Source organism: Daktulosphaira vitifoliae, unplaced genomic scaffold (assembly GCF_025091365.1).
Source record: "Daktulosphaira vitifoliae isolate Bord-2020 unplaced genomic scaffold, ASM2509136v1 Scaffold_4, whole genome shotgun sequence".
In the NCBI taxonomy this organism is placed as follows: domain Eukaryota; kingdom Metazoa; phylum Arthropoda; class Insecta; order Hemiptera; family Phylloxeridae; genus Daktulosphaira; species Daktulosphaira vitifoliae.
This window is the reverse complement of record NW_026099575.1, coordinates 36493650-36515124: the sequence shown is the minus strand read 5'-3', so window position 1 is coordinate 36515124 and position 21475 is coordinate 36493650. Positions and strand designations below refer to the sequence as shown.

At 31.3% G+C, this 21475-nt stretch overlaps 1 protein-coding gene across 1 annotated transcript in view; it reads right to left on the bottom strand.

The window, feature by feature from the left end:
- Window positions 1–21005, bottom strand: part of LOC126906328 (protein bric-a-brac 1-like) — a 34139-nt gene extending 13134 nt beyond the window's left edge. Inside the window, exon 1 of the mRNA XM_050686880.1 lies at window positions 19821–21005. Within this exon, the coding sequence (XP_050542837.1) occupies window positions 19821–20666 (846 nt within the window). The 5' untranslated portion in view covers window positions 20667–21005. The remainder of the gene's footprint in view (window positions 1–19820) is intronic.
- Between the last annotated feature and the right edge of the window lie 470 nt (window positions 21006–21475).

Sequence of the window (21475 nt, the reverse complement as noted above, 5' to 3'; positions counted from 1 at the left end):
TTCGGCTGTACCCCACAGCAACTCTACGACAGTATACATTAATAAAATAAGTTTCTGGTGTAGGACAAGCATATATATATATATATATATAAACATTAAGCTTACCTCTTGAGATATTTATATATATATTACTGGATAGTTGTAATATTAATAATAATAAAACCATTAATTTGTATATAAAAAAAAAAAAACAAGCAGGCATTACGTAAGATCTAGAAAAAGAGAGAGAAGCAATAATAATATTTAACAACCAACATTCGTGTTCATAATATATTATATTCACGCAGCTCTTATAATGTAATGTGGTAGAACATTCGTGTAATTATTATTATTATTATTTTATAAAGAACTGTCCAAACGGCCATAGTGTAGTTTTATTCCCATAAAAACTAAAATATAAAAATAATAAGATTAAATATTTTTTAATACAATATTAAAAATATCAACTTGATACACAAAAAAATCTTTATTACAAAAGAAAAAATGTTACCTTTTTTTTTAAGTTTTGAAACTAAAATTTAAAATAGGGAATGAAGAAAAAAGTTGGAAATAATTGGAATATATGAATATTTCTAGAACGCGTAATACATTTTTCAAAAAAAAAATATTATAATTTATACAAAAAAGTTATTTTTATAAAACTGGATAGACATGTTTATTATTTTATCTTAAATTAATACAATTATTATTTTCGGATATATAAAAAAAATGAATTTTGTGTTTGTATAACTGAACTAGTTTATTCATTAAAATATCCGAATATTTTACAATATGCGATAATAATTTAATATTATATGTATGTGTACATATGCTATGTCTATATTGTAATAATACACCTATCCATTATAATTTTATGTCGATGTCGGTTTTTTTTTTTTTGGGGGTCCCATTTGGGAACTGGTTAGCGCTGATGGTCTAATGGATATATTTACCATCGTACAAACGTATTAGTTATAATATCTTGTGTGTGTACAACCGGAACAAAATAAATAACGATACCTAAATAAACAACACGTCACAGGGATCCAGATCCAGTAGATAACACAAACTTATATCTTACATTTCGCTAAAGAAAGAGATTTGTAAGGAGTACAGAAATTATTTTTCCTATGTACGAATAGAAGCAGTAAAATTCAATGGTTTAATTTTCTTATAATTTTTTTTTACCGGGGCAGATCTCGCACATGCGAGTTGCGATATTACTCATAATAACAACCGTACATAACAATAAGCAACAAAAACGCCGCACTGGAGAATTAAATATACTAACATTTGTGAAATGATTTATTCTTTCAATAGATACAATTTCGATAATGAACAATTAAGTGTTGTTTTAACGTACAGAATTATGACTTTTTTTGTAGAAAACGATAGCACGAGTTGTATCAGTTTTTTAACTAGCTACAACAAAGAATCATAAAGACATATATGTATATGTAGATCCCAACAGACACATACTGTCTACGAGGTATCTTATTATTATTTTGTATCTCGATACATGTATTATTGCATTTTTATAGAATAAATGACGTTATATTTCTTTTATTATTGTAAATTATTACCTTAGCGAGTCTAACTCCCCTGCACGTTAATATCTACAAGCACCGCCGTTACAAATACAAATTATATAGTACATACTTCGGAATAGAATCTATACTTTAAGACATTAAACATCGAATACGCGGATAATGATTATTTTTCTTCACGATCAACACGGTAATAATAATTATAGTAACGACTGGTAATAATAATATATTTAATGTTATTTTATACATCATGACACTGTGGTGGTATTAGAAAGAACTGCTGGAGAGCGTAGAAAAAAAACAGAAGTACAATAATACATCAAAATAATATATTGAGTTTAAAATATATTATGATCGTTCAAACGGAAAGTAATTAATGTATAGTACGAGTGTTATGTGTAGTACACTATACGCTATATGTTCGTGTCTCTAAAAATAATATTACAGAGCATATACACCGGCCGAGAACATCTGCTGTTGTATTTTTTTGACGTTTTCTCATTTGTCACTTTTATATATATTCTAAATAAAAATACAAAAAAAACCATCTGTTCCGATAAAAACAATACTGAAGGGGGTCATGCAATATCAATTAAGTCTTTTTTTAAAACGTTATATATTTAGGAACTCTGGCGATATAGTGTGTAAAACCAGCAAATAAACATTAACATCAGTACAGTCAATGTAGTACATTTATCGTAATAGTTATGTGTAATATTGAGAAAGAGTTGATGGAGAGAAACTGAACGATTAATAAATGTATTTAAAATGGACTCGGCGAAAGAAAAATAATACCACATTATTTCTTGATCAAAGAATAATACTGCACGTACCTGCCAAGTATATTACAACGCGATTTAGTGTAACGCGACCTTAAATAATTAATAATATAAAAAAAAAAAAATACATTTTCATAGTTATGTAATTATAATGAAAATTTAAAAAAAAATCCGTACTAGTTCTTCGTGAATCCCTTCAATACTTTTAACCGATTTAACTCCGACAAATTTAATTATTCTAATTCTTTAATTATTTTACAGGTATTTGATAAACAAGAAAATTAATAAAATAATAAAAAAAATTATTAAAAAATTCTTCTAAACTGAATAAATAATACGAATTTCATGATTTTGATTATTGTAAGCAACAAGCTGAATCATGACAACTGAAACTGAAAAAAAAATTAGTATAAATAATTTTTTTTCTAATATTTAAGTTTTTATAAATTTGTCGCTTATATATACACATCTAATTTTTCCTAATATTGATTAGTTTAAATTAGAAACCTGTATTTCATACAACTCCGATAAAATTTCAACTATACATTTTTTTTATAATATTTTTAAAGGTCCGCTCAATAAGCATTTAAAATAAAATTCATGAACACTGGTAGGTTTTAGAATTCTTTTTAAAGTACTAATGACGATAAAAACACATTTTTTTATTATTAAATAGGGCACAGTTTTATTAAAAAAAAAAAAAAAAAAATTATTTTTAACTGCACATTTAACAACGTATTATTTTTTTTTAATACATAAAAACAATATTTTATAGCATTTATGCTCAAGTAAAAAAAATCCACATTAAATTTATTTAAAAATACCATTAATCTAAAATTTTATAATTATAGTAAATGTACACATGGTTAATTACATTTTAAATTTAAATCATAGCGCCTAACAGAAAATAATGGACAATTTTCTCAAGATTTTCGTCAGCTAATTACACACCATTGAAAAATGGGTTTTTTCAGGTACAAGTAGGATTTGTACAACATATTTTATTTCACTTTTACTTGCAGCATTTTCTCTTAGTTTTCTATTTAAAACAATCATTTAGAGACAACAATTATGTTTAAGACTCGTACAGTTCAGCATCGCATGCTCCACTAGTCACAATTTACTGATGTTTACAATGTATTTTTACAATCTATTAAATATTTATTAAATGTATGTTTACATTGATTGTTTGGATATTTTCCAAAATAACACTTATATTTTAGAACCACATATTATTTATTATTAAAATGCTTTAATTTTTTCCCGCGAATTCAACTAATAAAAGATAAAATTTCGATTCGTGCCATCTACCCTATCTTATTTCAATTCCACAGTAGCAAGTTGGAAGAACCTCGGAACTCGAGTCGATGAAGGCCCATGGAAAATTAACTTTACACAAATACTGAATTTGAGTGAGAATGAATAAAGTGAATTACAACATGACGCTTTTCAGTTAAGGGGTTCGATGGGCACAAAAGTAATTTCAAAACGAAAAACATCGTCAGGTCAAACGGTCTTGATTATTTACGTGTTTTAATCAAGAAGTCGGAGATCACGCAAAGGATAACTTTAGAAGGAAAACGTCCGTTGTTTTCCTCGTAACTAACTACACAATTGAAAATTAAAAATCTACCTTCAAATAATCGTTTCGTTTCTAATAAGTGGCTTTACTTTAAAAGGAAACGGTAGAACTTGAGCAAATCAGTAATAAGTTTCTATGTTCCAGTTTGGTAAACGACAGTGTAAAAACGACCAAAAACGAGATAGTCAATAAATTATCGTTGTCAATAAATACCGGAGCAACATTATGGTAAATTTTATGTTTTCATTGGTGTAATATTTTTTGTGTTACGTATTGAAATCATTAATCAAACAAAAACCTATAGACTGTAGCTAATTGACAATAAGAATTATCGTTTCATTTTTATTTTATGAGCTTAAAACTTGATAATATTAATGGTACAACTTATTTTCATGTAACTACACCGTACATGTGTACTGTGTAAACACGGAATGGAAAAAACCCCAACAGTTCCTTCGTGTTTGCACGACGAATAAAGTTTTGAATTTTAAACTCGACACGTTCTTTGCCGCATAACGAAGGGACGGTGACGAGGTGGTACAGTTTTTAGTGTTGGTCGAACTTGGACGACTCTTGATCGTCTACCGAATTGTACGCGTTTTAAGGGGAGGGGTGAGCAGATTAGATGCGTTTTAAATCCATACAGCTAGACGGTCGTATGATGCTTAATTAATGTACAGAGAGCTTTTGGTACTCTAATCGATATTTACAAAGGGTTTTGCATTGTATGTATGTATTGGGTACATGTATGCGCGCGCGTGTAAATGTAATATTATATTGTGTTCAAAAATGAATAATGGAAACTATTAATGCAGCGGCAACAAAGGCGGACATAACACGAGGAAAATGTGCACACTATCAGCTCCGTTTTATAATAAGCAAACCAATTAATTAAGCATCTGAAAATTTGAACCACACTAAGTGTTTTTGAAATACCGTCTGGATAATTCAAACACGAATTGTTATAGCTCGTTCATTTATAGTTATGCATCGAGATGTGTCAAAATGTGTGTACTGTAAAAAGTTTGAGGAAAACTAGAAGAGCAGGATCAAATTATTTTGCACTTTGATAGACATCTATAATGTTTAATTATCATAATTATTTTAATGTTACTCTAATCAAAAGTTGCGTCATACAAGTAAAACGTTTAATGATTACCATCACCATTTTTTAACACGTGAATCATTGTCATTAGCGTTAAGCAAAAATAGTCGTGCCAATCAAAACTTTTCATGTTACTTTCAGGCTAGTCATTATTCATTCAAGTTAGCAACAATTTTTCGATATAATAATTCTTAATAAGTAATTAATTTTTTATACGTCGTCTTAATTATCTTATAATATCATTACTATAATAATTAAATAAAATGCAATTATTTTTATTTAAACTATTTTTACACCTACTATCAGGTCATATAATATTGCAGTAGTAGTATAGAACTAACGTGTATTAAATTTTTTCAGAGTTTTTATTACTTTACGAGGTACGTTTTCACCCACACACTAATACAAACGGGCGTATAAATACTTTCTACAGTAATTCATTTGAAAATGTGTACGTGTACTGTATAATTATTCTTAATTAACAACATATCGGTTGTATACACACGCATGTATATTATATGTATAATTACTATTCACGTGTCGTATACGAAGAAAAAAAATTATTTATTAATATTTTCCTGACCATTTTATAATAATATTAAATAATATTAAATAAATGTACGAGGGGCACCGAAAGTATATAGATATAAAATAATAATAATAAAATGACAAGGAAGTTAATGCCACGCCGCCGTGGAACCATCACGTACTATTTATAATTATATATTAATAAATTACAACTATAAAAAAGTATTAATCGTATGTAGAGTATAACATTTACCTTGGGCAAGCACGCACGCGTAAATGGCTTGTGGGACATGTCATCGTTGGGCGCGCGAGCGTTTTAGGTTTTAACAGAGTATACTTTGTACCAGCAGCAGCAGCAGCACTTAAAAAAATACAAAATGTTCGGCGCAACGTACGGCAGGTCGTTCGGTGGGTGGCAGTGCACCGACGGTTTGTTTATTGAATTGCCCCAATATAATTATTGTAAAGCGCGCGCGGATAATATTGACCATATTAACCGTCACTGTCGAGCACTCTGAAGGAAATTCAATACGATGCGCTTTGACTGGCCGTTCGATGAACGCTGTAGACATAATACAGTTCGTACGTGCGTCCTTCTCCTCCATCGATTGTCCCTAAAAAACTCGGCACCCGCTCACATTTCAGCGTAGCGCTCATATGTATGTACGAGTTATAACCCTCCGTGTATTATCTGTTCCATATAATTATCTCATTAGGCACATGGCACACGTAAGAAAGTGTACATGGTATTTTACTTTATCTGGTAACATATTATTATTATTAAAAAAAAGGTATGAACAGTATCTCTGAAAAATATATGTACTCTCTATTTTTTACAGACTACGTTTCAAACTCGCAGTGTTTAAAACCCAAAAGTTTCAAAATTTACATTAATCTTATGAAATACATTTAAATGTTTAAAATCGTTTTATTTTTAATTAAAAACCTTGATTTTTGGCATCGTACAACACCCTCAGCAAAAGCCGCCATCATTGCCCAGTACGTTTTTTTCTGAATATTTTTTATTTTGTTGTGGGTGCGTGTATATGAATAATATGTTTTATTAACTTGCGCGGTATTATTATAAACTTTGTATATTTTGCCGTTTCCTGTCTGCAATGGTATTTAAGCGTCAGTATGTATTTTACTCTTCAAAGTCCTCAATTAAACATAAAACAATGATACGTCACGTGTATATTTATTAAGAAACGTATTTTTAATATACTACCCAATATATGAGTTATTATTAAAAATATAATAAAAATAATCGAAACATTATGTAGGGCGGTTCATTTTCTTATGCACTAATTACGGTTTTAAAAACCTCGCAATTTTTCTTAACGTATTCTATATTATTTTTATTATTACCCATAACTCATACTTCGCAATAGCTTATATATAAAAAAAAACTTTCATGTTTATAAATAAAAGTTATGTAATTTTTTCACGAAGGCGTGTCGTCATCGTTAAAACTTCAGTGTTATTTTTATGCAAATAAATATTAAAAAAAAAAAAAAAAAAAACACTCCATAAAACCATAGTAGTGGTCAGATTCTATTAAAAAAACTGAGAGTATCGTAAGGTTTTTGTATTAAGTGCAGGCCATGAATATGCTTCGAAAATAAGAGCACAGTTGAACACTAAAGGAAAGTGTTGAAAAAATCACAAATGCATTTTAAAATACACATGTGTATTGTTCGTTGGAAAAATGATTCCAACAAAAGGAAAAAATGATACTTCAAGATTCGAGTGTTGGCGAGCACAATTTTTGGACCCTTAATAAGCTTTTACACACTAGGGGTATAGGCGACGAGAATCTGAAAATTCAATTTGTGACCCTCTATTTTCAATTATTATTTTATTATAAAGCCCTTTGCTTCGTCGCTATTCCAATTAAAATTATCCCCATCTCTCGTTTTATATACATAAAATATTATAATGCATCACGTCATCAGACATTTTATTATTATTTTTTTACTATACATTTATTATACTCTCGTGCATAATATTATATTATACTTTTATATATTACGTTATGTTTTTTTATAATAAATAATAAAAATAATATGGGTCCCGCATATAGGGGCTTTTAATTACCCAGCACCAATCCTTTTCTTTTTTTATACGTTTGATTCCCATCCCAAGCCCCTTTATACTACAGCGAGTTCTCCTAGACCTCGACAGCAGTCGCTCGCTAGCATTAAGCAACACAATATATTAGTAACAGTAATCACCAAATTACTAACGTTTGGTTTATCCTGAAAATATTAAAATCATACTGTTTGGACACGACAGTATGGATAATTTTATCTTTGGAAAAAATTAGTTATAAATATGATTATGTAACAATAAAATATTATAAAATAATTTATGGAATAATTGTCATTTATTATAGTTATTAATCGGAATTTATCTAAAAATGCGATAATCAATTTGTATCGACCCAATTTACACATGTTTCGTTTGTTAAATGCCGATGTTTGATTAGGTACACGCAATAATATGCTATACCACATTATACAATGTACAATGAACGATAAAAATCATATTATAATAAAAACACATAATATTCCGACAATTGTTGGCATGTCCCAACTTATAAATAGCGGATTATCTACTGCAGTCAATTAAACATTTATATATTATTAGACGGCTGTTAAAAAATGTTTCTTCAAATCGTTTTGGTCACGGTTTATTGTAAAAAATTGCATCTTCATTTATAATTTTTTTTTCGTAACTGGATGCATTGTGTTATCCGTCATAATTCGTTTGTTTTATATGATATGATTTATTTTAAGAGTAAATAAAATAAACGAAAAACGTTCATAACTCAGGGAATGTTTTCCAAACATTAATACCGTACCTCAAATGAATATAAATGATAGTTTTTTTAGCGCCAGGAGGTAAGGGGATAACTGCAATATACTGATAATGTACAGAAAATGAAACATAATAACAGACGTAGTGATACGCCAGCTGTAGCTAATGTACCGGCGACCGAATGTATACCTATTTTAATGTTGTGTAAAAAACAGAGTTGCTTAAACGTTTATTATTTAAATATAATACACACTGATTTAATTTTTTTTTTTGTTTTATCAAGACAATAATTTTATTTAATATCACCTTTCCTCTACCGTATATCATCGCACAAAGGCTCACGGTCTAAACGTTCATCGGACTGATAACGTAATAATTTACTATAATAATTGTTTAAAGCAAAAGTTCACATGAGAATACTTGGTGACAAAAATTAGATTTTAGCGATAAGTTTATTGAATTCAAATAGAACACGAGATTTGGTATGAACGTAAAATATTATTATTTTTTAACATTTCGTGTATCCAACATTAAATAAAACTACAAAAAAAACGATTAATCGATAAAAAATAAGCGTAGGCGATACTCTTGAGAGCAGCCAAGTTCCTGTACGTTATCGCCAATATCTAAAATCGAAAGACGAGTGAAAATATTTCCAAGAGAAAACTACTGCTAAAAATAGTTTTGATAAAAAATTATACATTTTGACGATCGGAAATTCGCAGAAATTTCATTGCGAATCTACTGGTTAATGTTCGAATGAAATGAGTAATGTTAAAAAACGCAATCGTTGCCGTTCAGCGCTCAAACGTTCGTGTTGTGGTAGGGCGGTAGGCTAAAAATCAGAACGGAACTTGCCAGATAACCTTGACGACAGAAGCGTATGCGTTACTACCGGCAACGGCTTCATTGAACTGTTCTTTTGGGCGTTCAAGTAATGAAACATTAATTTTTAAAAAATAATTTGTGTACGCTCATCACTACCAAACGGTCTTACAAAACGTATCATTCGATACGTTTTCAGTAATTAATTATTCATAGACTGAACATAAATAATTTAATTTGCCTGTGATGTTCAACAGCTGCGCGCATTGTCTACTTGGAAAATGTCCTAAAAACGGAGGGAGAAATAATTTTTAATTATCGTCATAGTTTTGTTTCGAAGAACGAAAACAATTCTCCAATCCTTAATACATTTTAACTTGGAAAATTAAAACCAAACGTTTTTATTTTAATAACACGTTAAAGAAACAAATAACTTTCTTTTGAAAATTGTGTGTACACACGTTATGTGGTGTAGTTTACTCAGTAAAATTACAATAATTTTGGGTCCGAAATAAGGGCGGCGATGCCTCGCAAACACAATACTTTATTATTGTGTTCTTTCCTTTTGTTTTGCAAATACACTCCCCGCTCAACGCCGCTGCGGTTTAGTTACTTAAAATATATTGACGGCACCAAAGGGGAACGAACGCACACATATAACTTAATTAAACTCTTACCAAACTAATGTCCCTCCATACGCAGCCTGCGCTTAATGTGTACACGGATAAAATATATTTCTCGGATCCTAAGTTCACAAAATAAAAGTCTACATATGTAATACGTTTAATTGTAAGTGTGGTTAACGTTCAAGGCACAAAATATTGAGGGCGACAACGAACAATTACAGCACAGGAAAAAGTATAGACTCTATTCTTGTTATTACTGTAATAATATTTACAATAACGAAAGGCAAACTTATATTATGTTTGCGTCGCATAGTAAGCAGTGTACCAACTTATGTATATTTGTTCTATGAAAAAAATTAATTATAATTTTTTTGAAAATAAATAATAACCAAAGCTTCTACCAATTTAAAAAAAAAAAAAAAATGTGTACACGGAAGGGCCGCTGGTTCGGTGCGTTTGCAATTTCCTTTATTAAATGTAAATCGATCGTTAATTGTTTATTCGGTCGACGCTCAGAGTCCGTTTTCCGCCCCAAAAACTTGTACATAACCGGAGAGAATTATTTATTGGTTTTACCAGTCGTAAATTGTATAAAAAGAAAAGTTTGCGCCCCGACTAAAGTCTGCCGTTAAGCCAACTAAATAAACGGTAGTGTAAAAGCGACAAGGGGTAGGGAAAAATAACAGAAAACGGTATTTTTAATTCGATTAATTAGTATATTGGTAAATAATAAATTTACAACCATATCCAACTCTGCCGACGCCTTTGCCTTCTTTTAATTCCGCCTTTTCCACTGCTGCACCCACCTTGCGTACAACACTAAACTACACTGGCTAAAAGTTTTCCCGCAATGACTAAGAGTGTGTTGCCGTTATCGTCGAAAATTAGATTTTAGTTTGTACTTAAAATTGTTTTGGGAGACATGAGACTATTCGTCGAATATGAAACGTTCCCGTTTTATAGCATGAAAACCTTTTTCCGTCCGAATACCGACATAAAATATTTATTATATTTGGTAAATGGCAGTTTATATCCTAAAAACAGAACCACGAAACAGCAGTGGTTGATTCCAAAATATATATTTAACAACAAGTGAAAATGTCACATCATCGTCAATAAGCGAATTTATCCAACATTAGACCGGTCATGTAAAGGGATTATTTACCAATACAATATTTTAAACAAACTGCCCACGCTGTTTACTAACTCGAAAAAATATAGAAGAATATAATTGCGTCTCATAAAAGTAAAGCTCGGACATATTTTAATGAAAAACTCGTAGTTCGTTCAGGTCCATAGTAATAACGCAAAGACTTATAATATTATTATATATACAACAATATTATTAGAGACACTTTTAAATGATCATTATGATTATTTTTTCTCGGTCGACTGCAATTTAAAATGTAGGCAAAGAATTCATGTGACTTAATTATTACAGTGGGCAAAGATATAAATAACATTTAACTATACCTCTCACTCCGTTTATACACACTATTAAAAAATTGTTTTGAGCTGTAATTATTCAAACTAGGTTTCTAACAGTCAACGTTTCAGCACATCATTCATTAATTGAACTTTTAAATTTTAACAGCAGAGTTAAAATAAAATTATTATCACATAAATTAAAATGACTTCTTAATGAATCATTCTATGTTTTTAGCAACAAATAAACATTAAATAACATTCCTAAAACGAATACAATAAGTTGCATCACTCGAAATGTAAATAATATAATTATTAAACTAAAATAAAACGAATCATCGTATTCGAGTCTAGTAGCTGAAAACAAATACACGTCTCACTTGATTTTACACGAGACCGACAAGCTCAAGTGTAAAAATTGACTCGTCATACAACTTGATGTCTAAGTACCGTGTAGTTACAATTACATGGCATAAGACATTAAGTTGTTTATACCGAATCGTAAGGAACAAAAAGCAATAAATCTATAACGTCAAAAACTGTTCATACGGATTTGTCACCGACGGTTGGCAATCCACACAATGTAAACAATTATCGTAAAAGCGAAGGGTGCAAGTACGTAAACAACATATGATAATATATGTATGTAGCGGTGTAGAATGAAATTGGGGATGTAACTGAAGGGAATAGTATTTAAAATACTCGAGAGGCAAAAATATTGTACTTTTTATGCGCATCGGAGGATACAAAAAAACTGTACATTATTTCCATTTTACACATTTACTGTCTTTATTGTGAATGAGAAATAAAAAAACAGTTTGAACTGCAATGTCTTTGTATGTTTTGAGGTTAATAACGATTAAAACTAGATTTAACATAATATGTGTCTCATCTCAAATAATATGACATGGACGGATTTGCAAGTAAATTTCATTTGTTAAATAATTATTATTAATTATTTAAATGCGGTACAATATTTGAAATAAACTTTTAAAGGACGTTGTAATATATAATAAAAAAATTATTGAACGCTGCGATGCATAATAAAAATACAATCCTAAAACGGAATTGCTATCCGCATTGTCACATAAATGTATAATAATTAAAATTAATGCTGAACGTTTTTTAAATTTTTTTATTATTATTTTTTTATTGAAAGTAATTAACTTTAACGAGTTTAATTGTTGGCACAAATGTCACATCCCCGTTTTGCCATCCGCTTGTTATTAGTTGTTTTTTCTTTTAATTGCTATAAGTAGAAATTAATTCCAATTAATATAATAAGAGAAAGAGAGAGGGATCAGAATAGGAGATGTTAAATCCTCGCATTTGAAGTTAGAACGCTTCCTAATGTTGCTCCAAAATAATTATTCATAATATATTTTCAAAGGCATAGGAATGCCGATTCGAAGGAAAAACGATTCTATTTTACAACAAATTTTATTTTAATATGATATTTTTTGTATTTCGATACAGCTTATACTAAATATAAACTGTATTGAGATGTAAAACAACTAAGTAAACAGAGCATCATAAAAAATTGTTTCTTTTCTTGCGGTAACCCTTCTAGGCAACGTCACATCTAGTAAAAATACATTTTTTCATGATTATTTTTTTATAATTTATTTTCTTCAAACATTCTTTTATAGAAAATAAAGCGACTTTTAATAGAAATGTACACTATCCAAGCAAACGAACCTTCAACGAACTGATTAAAATTTAATACAACTACTACGGGAGCTTTTAACTTGGAACAATATATTTTCCATCCACTACATAAAACGCATTGACACTGCATGTCACTTATTATCAGTAACAATTCTAAGTAAACATAAGGGATATAAACAATGTTAAAATTCCAAGAATCATCATTTATACATTATAAGTGTCAAAAGATCTTTCTAAAATATCTAGGAAATTAAACAACTTGTACACATTACAAACGACCGATTTAGTATTATATTGAACAAAAGAAACTTTTTAGAATGTTACATTGCAATTAAAATTCTACATAACACTTATGTAACACATAAAAACCATGATTTGAGTACACGGAGTAATACTTTTAACGGTAGTCATTCGAAATCTCTTAAAATAAAAATAATTTTCGGTAATTTTTAGTTATAAATATTTTTTGATTTACAAATTGTAAATTACTTTTTTAATTTATCTCTTATACCTTATAAGGGTGTCAACTTAACTTGTTCAAATGGTCATTAACAACTTTAGCCCCAGTATTTCGGATGTTAATATTTTTATACCTAGGCGGAAACAGAATTGCGGTTGAGTATACCTAATAACAAATATTGCCATACCCGCGCCCGCCTCTTCTACAGTCTATATTTTAAAATAGTAATAACTTCCTAAATTAGAGTAATTGATCAAAAATTGTTATAGGCCAGTCGTTTTCTTAATTAGATCAGTTTTTATTTCATAAGCTAGATAAATAGCCAATGATAAAAATAATTTTCTTAATATAATTATTATTGTAGGATAAAATCGAAAGGCTAGATTTAAAAGAATCGCCTTATATATACTTAAAACTTTTCATAGGTTTTTGTTGAATAATTTTAAAATATACAAAAATAAAATAACATTTTTCATTAACTATTTGAAAACTATTCACAAAAAATAGAAGATTCCCATAATTGCTATTAAATATGTTTACAAACCATGATCATCCTAAACAAAAGAGAACACATTAGCACGTCAATCACACCTAACCTACAGAGTTACGGGAGTAGCTGCCATAACAAAGTTCTGTTTGGCAGAGAGTATTAAAAACATGCACAGCTTGATAAAGTAAAGTATATAATTTTTAAAAACTTTAACAAAATAGTAGTGAATTATTGTCAAGCGTTTTAATGATTTATATTTTGCACGATAAATAATGTTATTGAAATAATTTGTGTGTCTCGTTAGAGGGAAACAAGAAGAGTGAGGGTTCTATTGTCATTTGTCACACGGTGACGATTTTCGAAATACCGATGTTGATATTACTCCGAAAAACAATACTTGCGCCTCGCTCGACGGAATATAATAACAATAATAATTACTATAATGAAAATATTCAACGAAATCCACATTTATGTATTTTTATACAACCGTGACAACAATAATAATGGTGATCAATGATTATTGTTTCAGACAAAAGTAATTAACGATAACAACGTCCTCGATAAAACAGGAGACGGCGACATGGTCGGGGAGGGGCCAAACGGTTGAAATTAATCGAGGCTAATTTTCGAACGAACGGCTTATATATAAATAATGGAAAAACTTGTCTCACAATAATGTCCGCTATAATAATAGAAATAATAACGATAATGATAAATTATTAATTAAAAATCTCAATTATAAATACTAATCGCTGTCGACGCAGCCGTTCTTAATGCATTAGTACACAACACAACAATTGCAAAAATAATATATATTTTATGGGTTTTTACGAATATATAATAATAATAATAATAATAATAATAAAAATAATAGCAGTAATAACGTCCTAAGCCATTGTCGTAAAAAATATATTTTATCAATGTCTTTACTGCAACGGGCGTCGGAGAAAACCAGTAAGATATAATCATATAATATTATTATTATTATTATCATTATTATATATATTTTTACCAGACCGTAATAACATTCGGCGTTAGTTAAACTTCATTGTTAATCTATGCAAATGGTTTTCGTTAATATCAAAACACCCGACGTCGACCAGCATTATTGCAGACGTTATGGATAAATTATAATTTTCTTATTTTTTTTTAGTATTTAGAGTATTACTATTATCTTAACGATTATTATTACGACACAAAAAATATATATATATAAATAAAATTCACTCATGTCTAATATTATATTTAGTCAAAAATCGACCGACCGGATTAAAAAATATTGTTTCGTATAATAAAGTCGTGAAATTTACAAAAAACAAGTACTAGAAAATGGTACGCCCTCTTGTCATAATTATTGAACAAAAAATAATAAAAATGGCCGTCTTTCTTATTATTTAATCCTAATACCTATTTACAAATTGTTGAAATGATAACTTTTTCCTTTTTTTTCTCTTGATTGTTTTTTACGCTGTGTTATAATATATATTTTAGGCGATAAGAAATGGGAGGGGAACCGAGACAACGCGATGATAAATATTTATAATATTTATCATACTAACCGTGGAATTGTGTGAAAAATCTGGATAAAATATTCTGAAAAAAAAAAAAAAACAATGTTTTAATTAAAACTATAGGCAGTACCGGCTATAAGGGTACCGGTGCAACAGCGCAGTGAAACTACTCTAAGCCTTAAGGAGATTTAATCTGTGTAGTGGTGGCGCGGAGGTGCGTTGCTGCGGGAAAAACGGTCCACTGTTTGTTTTTTAGTTGAAACTTTTTACAAATTCCAAAAATTAAGTTTAATTTGTTTAAATAAATAAGCTCTGCGACCGCTCTACGTTGGTCCACCAATCAGGAGAGTTGTTGGCGGCGCGAACAAAACTAAAAAGACTAGTCGGAGAATTAATTACATTACGTAAGAAAACTCGGTTTCTTTATATTATAAAAATTATTACGAATTTTTCAACAGCAACACTGACGCCACCACCGCCACTGCGTTTTTTTATGTCTACGTCCAACTACACCCGGTGCAAGTCCGTATTAAATCGCCGGCGCCGCTGCCCAGGGTAGGAGGTCGTTGAAATCATTGATCTTTCGCATTATATTCTACTCCATTGAAATACAATTTTAAAGAATTTATCCTGATATATTTTTACGAATAAAGAAATATTAACAATTTTTTCTTTCTTAACATTACACTACAGCACTTTCAAAAAGAAATGACAGAAAAACAATATAAACATTAGTCGTGATCTATGTCCACCACAACTCAATTATTTTTAGTCGTGAGTAGTTTCTCGTATTCCATATAGTATTTATTTGAGGAAAAAACCCTTTCGGCGAAAACTTAATGTAATAACGATAACAAATAATAGCTTTTCTTGAGTATTACAATTATTTAGGTGAAAAACAAAGTGATTCCGATCTACGTTTAACAAATAGCTCTATTTGTTTATGATATAATGGAATTTTCCCATAAACTTGTAGAACAATAGACACAATTATGCGAACATAATAATAGCATCTAGAAATAAAAATTATTATTATTTTTATAAGTTGTAGCAATAATAAATGAAGTAGTAAGTGGCCTACATATACCGAACGACGTGTAACGATTGCAAAATGTTTAACATAAAACACAATGTAAAAAAAAAAATATATATTCATAATAACAATAACTTAAATATATTATTTTACATCTGTATATTTATACATATAAGCTTACCAAAGATCTATAAAATAAATTATTTATGATTTTTTTTTGCTGATTCAATTTTATTTATACGTATAATTATTTGCAATTCTAACGGAAGTTTACTTATTTTACAGTATTAATTATTTACTCGAAATACACAACACAGCCGTCATTTCATTTTGTTCGGTAGGAAAACGCGGCGAAGTCTTCGACGGTTTCATTACTCTCTCCCCTTTTCTCTCGGCTCTTTTCTTTCTCCACCGACTACTCCCTCTTTCCCCCTCTCTCACATCATTGGTATAAAATGAATCGATAAAATTATTATTGTACTTTTACGATTTTATGCTTCCACGCACACGGAGGAAAAACAAACGTATGTATATCATGTATTTATGTTACAACTTGTAGTTATATTTAAAAAGTTGTTATAAACATGTCTAAAAGATTTTATAACCTTATTGTTACGAAAAAGGTTTTTTTCCCTCGCCAAGAATCGTTTTATCAAATAAATCAAATAACGATGTGTAATTGCAGCTCATGATGCAGCAAAAAATCGTATCATTTTTATTGCAAATTGGTATAGTTAAATTTTAATATTTTTTTCAAATTATTATTGATCTTCACTTTTACGATTCGATTTCGGTAAAATATACGTCTGGAAATTTTAATTGTGATAATTGGATCGTTATTTTTATTTTCCATTAGTCGGTTGTCTTCATGAGAAAAAATATTTTATTCCAAGAAATGGCCAAAGTTATATATTTTTAACGTACGCCATGAATATTCATAAATTAAAATTTGGTGTTTGAGGAAGCGTTGGATGCTGTGACAGAGACGACGGCGGTAAAGTGGACTTTTAGGCAGCGATAAAAATTATTACTATGAAAACAAGCCGGCGTAGTGTAATTGCACTGTTGTTATGGTAAAGTGGCTATTACCAAATAGTTTTCCACCTAAATAGTATATTTACTTTTCTCGTTTAACTTATCAAAACAATCGACAAAAATCCTTCTTCGCGCGAAAAATCTCGGAATTCCCAAAAATTTTGACAGCAAGCACTGCCTATTGATAGCAAAAATAATAGACAGGAAACCGACGTTGAAAATTGTCCAACTGTAGTTGGCAGAATCACGTGGTGTTGGATCGGTTGCCGATCAATGGCAGTTATGAAAATTGCAAATATAAAACAGAAACACGTCCGCCTGTAAACGTCGGTAGTAAAAACGTCAAGTAAAACAGTGTGCGAGTACTCGCCAACGAAAAAAAAAGTGTCGGCTGCAAATTGGAAAAAAAGCGTTTTTCGCCGTCATCGAAGCGGCAGCATGTAGGTCAGGGGTAGACACGTCGTCGGGAGGGGAAGAGTCGACGTGCAGGCGGGAGACGAGTGTTTCTAAACTTCCAGAAAACCTTCAAAGCTTTTCCCGCCGTCGACGTCGACGGTACAAAATACACACAACTGTCTCAATCTCGCCCACTGTAATTCGCTTTGCCCAGGTCGGTTGATTTTCACTACCGAAACACAGTGCCGCTTAAAGTATGTAATTTGCCATAACCACGCCTTTAGTCAACGTAAACGGGCCAAACCGTATCATTATTGTTTTTAAGGTAAACAGACACATACATGCGATTTGTCGGGATTTTTTTTTTTACAAAGCATAAAACTATCATTAAAATTTTAATAGTTAAAGGAAACCCTTTGAGCTCGTATATTTTTCACGTACTTTTCGCTTACATATAATTCTAGAGGTCAATTTCAATTACCATTTCAATAAAAGTCTAAATAAATAATTTGCCACGGACAACGCTATGAAAGGCCTATACGCGATCGGCTATCCCATCGAAAAGCTTAATGCACACACACACACACATTAGATTTGTTAAATAATAATAATAATAATGTATACGCTCAACATTTCATTTTGGTTGGCTTAATGCATTTCATCGGATATTCATGAAAAATATTCAGCTCCATAGTAGCTCGGTATGTTATTGTATATATTTGTTATAAACATATAAAGACCGCACTACACATTTACGGTAACCTAACGGCAGTCAAGTTGAGGATATTAATAGACCGAAATGGTGAAGGGAAGCAGCTCGGCTTGATGAGTAATCGATAAATTGAAGAACCGGCCAACTATAATCAAACATGATTTTTATTTCTTTTATAAAAATTTTAATATTCTAATAATCACTTTTGTTTTAACAATTATATCAACCAGAGTAGAGAGGGGAGTGCTACTATAATAATAACGTTTGTATGGCTTTGTCGATAAAAACTCGGTCGACAATTTTTAATATGAATTGTATTCATATTAAATTTTTAATAACAATATATTAAATTATTTTTCTATTCCTCGTAATAACCGACGGATTATCGAAAATATAATTGTAATCTTATCTTCTTATGTACACTTTCTTTACATTAGTCTTCATTATTAAATTATTATATTATTATTAGATATCCTATTGTTATTGTACTTAGTAGAAGGGCGGCGGTAATTGTATTGAAACGCGAACAATACTCCATGATTATTAGACTTTCAAAACGAAACACATGTGCCCATTATTTAATTTTTTCGAATATAATATAATATAATTAATGGCGGACAAAAAAAACTTACGGAAGAAACAATTAACGGCGTCGGTCGGATAAAAAGGGTGGAAAAGCTCTGGAAAAGTTGAGTCAACGAAATTGCCGCACGACGTTGGGGGAGAACTGCCGGCGTCGTAGGTGACGTCATTCCGACGCCGTCGTATAATATGCAGTCGGCCATTGTTATTGTTATATTAATAATAATAATAATAATAATAAATAGGGTTAACGGGCGGGCGACGGGCAATAAATTCAACTTGCCTCATTTAACTATGACTGGAGAGAGAGAGAGACAGAGTTGTAACGGTAGGACGGAGGGAAAGAGATGAAGGCATACATATAATATTTTATACGTGTACGCATACATTCATATTATATATTATATAAACAGAAACTCGGGGAAGAGGGAAGAGTACATACGTTGGTCTTCAATCAATAATTCCTTTTATACGTGTTATTACATGTTATACGCTCTCGTGTAGAAAAAATAAAATACACACGTATTTTTAATATAAATATACAAAATGTTTTTTTTTTATATAAACGCGCACGCACAGTGTGGTCCATTACTTTAATGTAATGTACGTACACGTTTCGTTAAACAGAATTTCCGTAACCACTTTCGAATTTGTTCAAACGGAAGACGTTTATAAAAATTATTTAAAATATAAGAAATGTGACTATACGGTACTCACCCTTTCTTCTTCTCGGATCATTTCTGCGATGCCAGGCTTAATCTCCAAATCGTCGACCACGCTGCTAGAAGTAGGAGGAGGTGGGATCGAAGAGGGCGTTTGTTGCTGTTGATGCACGTGTTGCGAAGACTGTTGTTGTTGTTGCTGCTGCTGCTGCTGTTGTTGGGGTTGTTGTTGATGTTGAGATTGAGGAGTCGAAGACGTTTGATTAGGATGATGAGTCGACGCTGGCATGTGGTGTAAGTTTAGCGGTGTATCTGCCTGTCCGGGTTCGGATATGACAGTTTCCGGACTGCAAGACATCCTGTACCGCTTGCGGGCTGGCTGTTTCGGCGATCCCGGCTCGGTAATCGTAGCGGCCGGCGTGACCACGGTGGCGGTTTGCGGTTCATTGCCGTTGCCTCCACCGGTAAGCTGTTCATTACTCACGTCGGCGAGTCCGCGGACTTTTAACGTCTCGGCTACCCGCAACAACGGTCCGATCTGTTCCTGATACACGTTAATCTCGCCTTTGTACATAAAGTCAACGACAGCACGCAGCTCGGGCCATTGGACGTCTTTCAGTATGACGATCGGATGCTTACATTTGTTTTCGGCGAGCATGCTTTGGAAGTAAGGGCTACAGGCAGACAAGACGATTTTATGTGCCTTGAGAGTGTGGCCATCGCACGCTATGGTGACATCTACAAAAGTACCATTCTGCAAGAGCTGGTCGAAAACGTTGGTTAAGTTGCTCTGGTAGTTATTCCATCTGAGGCAGAACTGTTGGTTACCGCCACCGCCGCCGCCGCCAGCAGTTTTCTCGGTGGCCGGCCCCGAGTCTTTGGAGCCGTTGCTTGGTTGCATGTTATTTAATTCGTCAATCCTTTTTTCTTTTAGTCCGTAAGTTGTCAAACTATGAAATATACGGGTCCACCAATAGGACTGTTGGAAAAAATAATAATTCGATAAACAAATCTTAAGCCACAAAAGATTATTCCGTAATGAAAAAAAAAAAAGAGTAAAATACTGTCCAAAAAATATTAGAACAACGAAAATGAGAAGAACAACAGAATGGAAAAATTTAATTGAAATAATTTCAATATTTCATAAGAACACAATAATAAAACAAACTGGTCGTACGGACGCACGCGTGTCGGACGAGAACACCGGTCGCGGCGGAACTGAGTCGGGTGCGTGAGGCAGGCTTGGTTGGAGCACGGCAGTGGTAGCGAGCGCCGCCGCGCCGATAAAACGCCGGTTGCCCGTTATGCAGTGTTGCCTCGACGGAAACTAAATACCATGTTATCCGTGTTCGTATGATATGTTCTGGTACTACCGTAAGAGTGCATCGAATATGACATTTCCTCAATTAATTTTTACTATTGCGCGGGCTTCTTTTTTTTTGCATCCAGTTCTCAATTCGAAATATTTTGCCATAACCCCTTTGCCTGTTGTCGTTATTATATCCGTCTATTTGTCGTGTATAAGTTATTTGTTGTTATTAAAAGTATTGTATTCTGTGGATACAACTATTTGTCGCCCTTGAATCGACCATAATTATTATATGAATTACTCAATTTTTGTAGAAATAAATACAATAATTTTAAAATCACATTGACCTTCAAAACAAAATTATTACACATTTAATGTGTAATAATTTAGAAAAAAAATTT